Source organism: Myotis yumanensis, unplaced genomic scaffold (genome assembly GCF_028538775.1).
Source record: "Myotis yumanensis isolate MYYU_CA2020_CCGP unplaced genomic scaffold, mMyoYum1.0.hap1 SCAF_24, whole genome shotgun sequence".
Taxonomy (NCBI): Eukaryota; Metazoa; Chordata; class Mammalia; order Chiroptera; family Vespertilionidae; genus Myotis; species Myotis yumanensis.
In genome coordinates, this window is record NW_027223775.1 from 8,368,347 (window position 1) to 8,376,869 (window position 8,523).

The following is an 8,523-nucleotide window of genomic DNA, read 5'->3' on the forward strand; positions in this document are numbered from 1 at the left end:
ACAGTTAAAATGGGAGCTACGTTTTTTAAAGTTTTTGAGGAAACTCCATAGTGTTCTGCATAGTTGCTATACCAGTCTGCATTCCCACCAGTCATGCAAGAGGCTTCCTTTGACACCCCATCCTCGCCAGCACTTGTTGTTTGTTGAATTGTTGATGATAGCCATTCTGACCAGTGTGAGATGGTATCTCATTGTCCTTTTGATTTGCATGTCTGGGATGATTACTGGTTTTGAGCATGTTTTCATGTGTCTCTTGGCTTTCTGTATGTCCACTTTCAAAAAGTGTCTTAGTCCTATGCCCATTTTTTTTTATTGGAATGTTGATCTTCCTTTTGTTTAATTGGATGAGTTCAGTATAAATTTTGGAGAATATGTCCTTATCGGATATAACATAGGCACATATCTTCTCCCTGGCAGGGGACTTCCTTGTTTTGTTGTTGTTGTTATATCTGTTGGCTTCTTCTTCTCTGCAGAAGCTTTTTGATTTGACGTAGTACCATTTGTTTATTTTCTCCTCAGTTTTCATTGCCCTAGGAGCTGTTTCAGTAAAGATATTGCAGGGACATATGCCTGATATTTTGCTGCCTATGTATTCTCCTAAGATTTTCATGGTTACCCACTCACCGTTAAGTCCTTTATTCATTTCCAGTTTATATTTGTGTATGGTGTAAGTTGGTGGTCTAGATTAATATTTTTGCATGTATCTGTGCTATTTGTCCAACACCAATTATTATTATATGTTTATTTTGGCTTTGTAATATCTCTCATTAAGCAAACTAAAATTTCCTCCATGTTAAATCATTCATACTTTCTCTAAATCTGGCCTTTAAAAAAATCCCGTGGGGTACAGTCCCATCTGTTCTTTGATTTTCCTTCCGCTGATCCCAAAGCTCCGCTGCAGTCTGCGTCCTTTCAAAGCACAAAAGCAGACCAGGACACCTCAGAGCCGCCCGCAGCAAGGTCCTGCCCGCAGGAGGTGCAGCTCCCATCGCCTTCTGGACCATGGCTGCCGGGTCAGTCAAAGCCTGAGAATCAACATGGCAGCATGTCATCGCCTTCAGAGGCCCGTCTCCAGCAGCACAAAACCAGTCCTCCCAGCCAGCGCTCTGGGGACCTGCCCTCACGGCGATGTGGTGGCGCCTTCTGCTGGCAGCCGAGCGTCCCAGGCATCTCTTTGGACAGGCCTGGGCCAGGGCCTTAGGGCATCTCTGTATCCATGGTATAAATCCCACTGAGATCAGACACAATGTCATCAATGATTGGCTTGGACAGGTCGTCACTAAACACCTGCCACCAAGGCTTCTCGGCCTCGGCCTCGGCGGTCACCTCGACCCCATAGACCTGCAGGGGCAGGTGGAGCACCGCCAGCGCTATGTGCTGAGCCTGGAACCAGAGGCACAGCCCCCCGCGGTAGCTGTCCCGCAGCAGGGCCCAGGCAGTGACGGAGATGGGGGTCCGTTGCCAGCTGTAAGGAGTCAGCCAGTTCTTGAGAGAAATCAGGTAGTGGAGCAGGTACCTGTGTGGGTGCTCAAAGGAGACTTGGAAGCGCAGTACCCGCAGCACAAGGAGCTCGCACTGCGCAATGCTGTCCCGGATCACCCAGAACCCGGAGTCCAGCTCCAAGGGCTCGCTGCCCGGGTGGAAGTACCTGTTGGACACGTTGATGATGTCACGGGTTCGCAGGGGCTGTTCTTCCACTTTGCCAGCCAAGTAAAGGGCAGACATGGCGACCAAGTAGGGGTCATAGGCGTCCACATTGATCTCGCAGAAGAACTTGTGGTAAATGGCACAGGCGGTGGCGACGGGAATGGACTGCATCCCTAGCTTGACACCTGCCTCCATGATGAAGCTTGTCACACGGAAGTGCACCCTCGCCTGGGGTGCGGGCCACCCCTTGGCGCCGGGCGCCGTGTCCTCCTCTTTGCAGCTGTCCAGGGGAAGGTCCTCCATGGGGCTCAGCCTGGAGGCCCCAGACCTTGGTGGCTGGAAGGGCAGGAGTCCTCAGGGCGTGGCCGGCGCCAGCTGGGTCCTAGTGCCCTGTGCAGCAGCCCTGCCCTGCCCTGTCCCGCCCCACCCAGCCCAGCACCAACCCGCCCCACCTGCCTCGCCCAGCCTGGGCTTGACCACCGCCCTGGTTCCAACACCAATTATTGAAGAGACTGTATGACTCCATTCTATGCTTTTGCCTCCTTTGTCAAATATTAATTGAGCATTATGGTTAGGGTCGACTTCTATGTTCTCTGTTCTGTCCCATTGGGCTATATGTCTGTTTTAGTGCCAGTAACAGGCAGTTTTGAGAATGGTCGCTTGGTAATATAGCTTGATATCTGATATTGTGATCCCTCCAACTTTGCTCTTCTTTGTCCAGATTGCTGGAACTATTTGGGGCTATTTTTTTTTTTTCATTCCATAGGCATTTTTTGAATCTTTGTTCTAGGTTTTGGGCTATGCCATTGATATTTTAATAGGGAATACATTAACACTGTAGATTGCTTTGGGTGGTATGAACATTTTAATGATGTTGCTTATACCAATCCACGAATATGCTATGTTCTTCTATTTGCTTTAGTCTTCCTCTATCACTTTTTCAATTTCCTGTAGTTTCCCATGAACAGGTCTTTTACCTCCTTAGTTAAGTTTATTCCCAGGTATCTTAATTCTTTGTTGCACTGGTAAATGGGATTTTTTTTTTTACTTTTAGTTTCTCTTTCTGTGAGTTCATTATTGGTGTATCAAAAAGCCATAGAATTCTGGGTGTTAATTTTGTACCCTGCTACATTGCCAAATTCATTCATTAAATCTCCTAGTTTTTTTGATGGAGTCTTTAGGTGTTTTTGTGGACAGTACCATGCCATCTGCGAATAATGACAGTTTAACTTCTTCTTTTCCACTTAGCATGCCTTGTTTGACTTCTTCTTGTCTGATTGCATTGGCTAGCACTACCAGTACTCTGTCGAACAGAAGTGGTGAGAGTGGGCATCACTGTCTTGTCCCTGTTCTTAGAGTAATAGTTTTTGCCCATTGAGTATGATGTTGTCTGTAGGTTTGTCATATAAGGCCTATATTATGTTGAGGTATGATCCCTCTACGGCCAGTTTGCTTAGAGTTTTTCTCAAAATTGGGTGTTGGATTTTGTCAAATGCTTTTCCTGCACCAATTGATATGAATATCTCTCAATTTGTTTATGTGATGCATCGCATTTATTGATTTCTGGATGTTGTCCCATCCTACTTCCCGAGAATATATCCGCTTTGTCATGGTGTATGCTCATGCCAATGTCATGTTGCATCCGATTTGTAAGAGTTTTGTTGAGGATTGTAACATCTATGTTCATCAGAGATATATTGGCCTACATTTTTCTTTCTTTGTCTTTTCTTTACCTGGTTTTGTGATTAGAGTAATGCTGGCTTCATAGAAAGCGTTTGGAAATGGTACTTCCTTTGAATTTTATGGAATAGTCTGAGAAGAAGGTTTTACTCCCTGTGAAACTATCTAGCCCAGGCTTTTGTTTGCTACAAGTTTTTTTGTGTGACTGCTTGAATTTCCTGAGTAGTTATTGGGCTAGTCCTATGTTTTATTCTTCCTAATTGACGTTAGGAAGATTGTATTTTTCTAGGAATATGTCCATTTCTTCATGGTTGATCAGTTTGTTGGAGTAGAGTTGTCCATAGTAATTATTTACAATCCTTTTTTATCTGTTGGGTCTTTTGCTATTTTGCCTAGTTCATTTATGATTTTGTTTATTTGGGTTCTGTTGGTGACCCTAGCTAGAGTTTAATCAATCTGGTTTATCCTTTCAAAGAAATAGCTCATGTCTTTATTAATCTTTTGTGGGGTTGTTGGTCTCTATGTCATTTATTTCTGCTGTGATCTTCATTATTTCCTTCCTGCTGCTCAGTTTTGGCTTTGCTTGTTGCTCTCTCTAACTTTTTCAGTTGTGGGGCTTAGATAATTTGTTAACTGTTTTTCTTGTTCTTTGAGTTAGGCCTGTAATGCTATGAAGTTCCCTCTAAGGACTACTTTCAGTGTGTCCCATAGATTTTGGAGTTTTATTTTTAATTGTCATTTATTTCCACGATGAATTTAATTTCTTCTTTAATCTCTTTGGTAATCCAGTCATCTATCTTTGTACATAAAAGCCCTGTGACCAGAAAGGCAGAATGACCAGAATGGCTGGTGGCTATGACTTGCATTGCGGCAGCCAACCAGCCTTATCTGGGCCCCAATAGGCCATATCCCTGACCAGCCTGGCCTCCCATCTGCCCCCAACTCCCTATGGGGGGCGGGGCTGATAAGCAAACCACCCACGGCCTTCCCCCTTGTCAGCCACACCTCCGATATGCGCTAACACCCAGATTGGAGGCATGGCCTTCTGGTTAAGTGTTAATGGTCACTAATCCCTGCCAGCCTGGCCCCATGTGCCCCCATCTGGGGACGTCGACCGGACTGCTTCCCTGCAAAAATTCGTACCCTGGGCCTGCATTTATTTAATAAAGGACTACTTACCCTCCAAGTATTTGGATTTTGTTATATTTTATTGTAGTTTATTTGTAATACTAGAGGCCCAGTGAATGAACTTTGTACACCTGGCAGAGTCCCTCATCCTCTGGCAGTCTGGGAGCCCTCAGGAGATGTCCGAATGATGGCTTAGGCTTAATCACGTTGCCAAACATTCTGAGCGCTGCTGTGGAGGTTGGAGAGGTTCCTGCCACTGCTGCTCCACTTGCCAGTCATCAGCCCAGTCCGGCTGAGTGGCGCTCCCCTTGTGGGAACTCACTGACCACCAAGGGCAGCTCTTGCATTGCGAGTCTACCCCCTGGGTGTCAGAGCACTTCATAGCAATCGGTCTTATCTCTTTTTTATGACCTTTACTTTGAGATTTATTTTTTCTTTTATTTTTAAGTTGTTTTATTGTTTAAAGTATTACAAAGAGTATTACACATGTCTCCTTTTTTTCCCGCCCTAGACAATCCCCTGGCCTCCCCTACCCCCCAGTGTCTTATGTGCATTGGTCATGCTTATATGCATGCATACAAGTCTTTGGTTCATTTCTTAACCCTCCCCTCCTAACCCTCAACCCTTACTGGCCTTCCCCCTATAGTTTGACAGTCTGTTCCAGGCTGCTCTGCCTCTGTATCTATTTTTGTTCATAAATTGATAATGGTCCTTGTTATCCATAAATGAGTGAGATCATGTGGCATTTTTCCTTCATTGACTGGCTTATTTCATTAGCATAATGCTCTCCAGTCCCATCCATGCTGTTGCAAATGGCAAGAATTCCTTATTTTTTACAGCAGCATAGTATTCCATCATGTAGATGTACCACAGTTTTCTAATCCACTCATCTACTGATGGGCACTTAGGCTGTTTCCAGATCTTAGCTATGGTGAATTGTGCTGCTATGAACATAGGGGTGCATATATCCTTTATAATTGGTGTTTCTGTTTTCTTGGTATATATTAGAAGTTGGATCACGGGGTCAAATGGGAGTTCCATTTTTATTTTTTGAGGAAACTCCATACTGTCTTCCTTAGTGTCTGCACCAGTCTGCTTTCCCACCATCAGTGCAGAAGGGTTCCTTTTTCTCCATATCCTATCCAACACTTGTCATTTGTGTATTTGTTGATGATAGCCATTCTGACAGGTGTGAGATGGTACCTCATTGATGTTTTGATTTGCATCTCTCGGATGATTACTGACTCTGAGCATGTTTTCATATGTCTCTTGGCTTTCTGAATGTCCTCTTTTGAAAAGTATCTATTTAGGTCCGTTGCCCATTTCTTTATTGGATTGTTCATCTTCCTTTTGTTAAGTTGTATGAGTTCCCTATGAATTTTGGACATTAAACCCTTACCGATGATACCATTGGCAAATATGTTTTCCCATGCAGTGGGCTTTCTTGTTGTTGTGTTGATGGTTTCTTTTGCTGTGCAGTAGCTTTTAATTTTGATGGTGTCCCATTTGTTTATTTTCTCTTTAGTTTCAAATGCCCTAGGAGGTGTATTGGTGAAGAAATTGCTTTGGCATATGTCTGAGATTTTGTTGCCTTTGGATTCGTCTAGTATTTTTATGGTTTCCTGTCATGCATTTAAGCCCTTTCTCCATTTTGAGTTTATTTTTGTGTATGGTGTAAGTTGGTGGTCTAGTTTTATTTTTTGCATGTATCTGTCCAATTTTCCCAACACCGTTTTTTGAAGAGACTATCTTGACTCCATTGTATGTTCTTGCCTCCTTTGTCAAATATTAATTGAGCAAATTGGTTTGGGCCGATTTCTGGGCTCTCTATTCTATTCCTATGATGTACATGTCTGTTCTTGTGCCAGTACCAGGCAGTTTTGAGTACTGTGGCTTTGTAATACAGCATGATATCTGGTATTGAGATCCCACCTACTTTGTTCTTTCTCAGGACCGCTGCAGGTATCCGGGGTCGTTTTTTATTCCAGATGAATTTTTGGAGAGTTCATTCTAGGTCTGTGAAATATGCCGTTGGTATTTTAATGGGAAGTGCATCGAATTTATAGATTGCTTTGAGTAGTATGGACATTTTTATGATGTTGATTCTACCAATCCAAGAACACGGTATGTTCTTCCACCTGTTTATGTCTTCCTCTATCTCATTTTTCAACGTCCTGTAGTTTTCTGAGTAGGTCTTTTACCTCCTTAGTTAAGTTTATTCCTAGGTATTAATTTTTTTGTGTGATGGTAAATGGGATTTTTTTTTAGTCTCCCTTTCTGTAAGTTCACTATTGGTGCTTAGAAATGCCATAGATTTCTTGGCATTAATTTAGTATCCTGCTACATTGCCAAATTCATTTATTAAGTCTTATAGTTTTTTGATGGAAACTTTAGGGTTTTTTATGTATAATATCATGTCTTCTGCGAATAAGGACAGTTTTACTTCTTCTTTTCCAATTTTGATGCCTTTTATTTCGTCTTCTTCTCTAATTGCAATGACTGATACTTCCAGTCCTATGTGGAACAGGAGTGGTGAGAGTGGGCATCCCTGTCTTGTTCCTGTTCTTAGGGGAAATGCTGTTAGTTTTTGTTGATTGAGTATGATATTGTCTGTGGGTTCGTCATATATGGTTTTTATTATGTTGAGGTATGATCCTTCTATTCCCACCTTGCTGAGAGTTTTTATCAAGAATGCGTGTTGGATTTTGTCAAATGCTTTTTCTGCATCAATTGATATGACTATGTGTTTTTTTTTCTTTCAATTTGTTTATGGGATGTATCACATTTATTGATTTGTGAATATTGTACCATCCTTGCATCCCTGAGATAAATCCTACTTGGTCATGCTGTATAATCTTTCTGATGTACTGCTGGATCTGATATTTTGCTAACATTTTGTTGAGGATTTTGGCATCTATATTCATGAGGGATATTGGCCTGTAATTCTCTTTCATTGTGTTGTCTTTACCTGGTTTTATATTAGGGTGATGCTGGCTTCATAGAATGAGTTTGGAAGTGTTCCTAAATCTTGAATTTTTTTGAATAGTCTGAGCAGGATAGGTTTTAGTTCTTCCTTGAATGTTTGGTAAAACTCCACTGTGAAGCTGTCTGGTCCTGGGCTTTTGTGTTCTGGAAGCTTTTTGATGACTGCTTCAATTTCTTCCATAGTTATTGGCCTTTTGAGATGTTTAGATTCTTCCTGATTGAGTTTTGTAATGCTGTATTTTTCTAGGAACGTGTCCATTCCCTCCAGGTTGTCTAGTTTGTTGGAGTAGAGTTCTCTATATATTTTTTAACATTCATTTGCATTTCTGTGGTGTCTGTTGTCATTTTGCCCCTATCAGTTCTGATTTTCTTTATTTGGGTCCTCTCACTTTGCTTCTTGGTGAGCCTGGCAAGAGGTTCATCAATCTTGTTTATCCTTTCAAAGAACCAGCTCTTGGTTTCATTGATTTTATGTATTGTTTTTTGGTCTCTATGTCATTTATTTCTGCTCTACTCTTTATTATCTCCTTCCTTCTGCTCACTCTGGCCTTTTCTTGTTGCTCTCTTTCTAGTCCTTTGAGATGTAGAGTTACATGATTTACTACCATTTTTTCTTGTTTTTTGAGATAGGACTGTAGAACTATATAAACTTCCCTCTTGGAACTGCTTCCATTGTGTCCCATAGGTTTTTGATTGTTGTGTTTTCATTGTCCTTAATTCCCAGGATATTTTTAATTTCTTCTTTGATCTCATTGGTAAACCAATCAATATTTAATAATGTGCTATTCAGCTTCCAGGTGTTTGAGAATTTTGGGTTGTTTTTATTGTAGTTTATTTCTAACATTATGCCATTGTGGTCTGAGAAGATGCTTGGTATGATTTCAATATTCTTGAATTTGGGGAGACTTTGTTTGTGACCCAATATGTGCTCTATATTTGAAAATGTCAAATGAACACTTGAGAAGAACGTATATTCCTTGGCTTTGGGGTGAAATGTTCTGAAGATGTCACCTAAGTCCACCTGATCTAGTGAGTCATTTAGGATTGCTGTTTCTTTGCCAATTTTTTGTCTAGAAGATTTAT

General features: G+C 41.8%; 1 protein-coding gene across 1 annotated transcript; it reads right to left on the reverse strand.

Moving 5' to 3' along the window:
- Nucleotides 1–1,197: 1,197 nt before the first annotated feature.
- Nucleotides 1,198–1,950, reverse strand: LOC139000616 (cyclin-Q-like). The gene has a single exon (XM_070402759.1). It carries the CDS (start codon nt 1,948–1,950, stop codon nt 1,198–1,200), a length of 753 nt encoding a protein of 250 aa, XP_070258860.1.
- Between the last annotated feature and the right edge of the window lie 6,573 nt (nt 1,951–8,523).

Bases quoted from the DNA above. Each gene is read 5' to 3' on its own strand.
- LOC139000616 (XM_070402759.1), bottom strand. From the start codon at position 1,950: ATGGAGGACCTTCCCCTGGACAGCTGCAAAGAGGAGGACACGGCGCCC.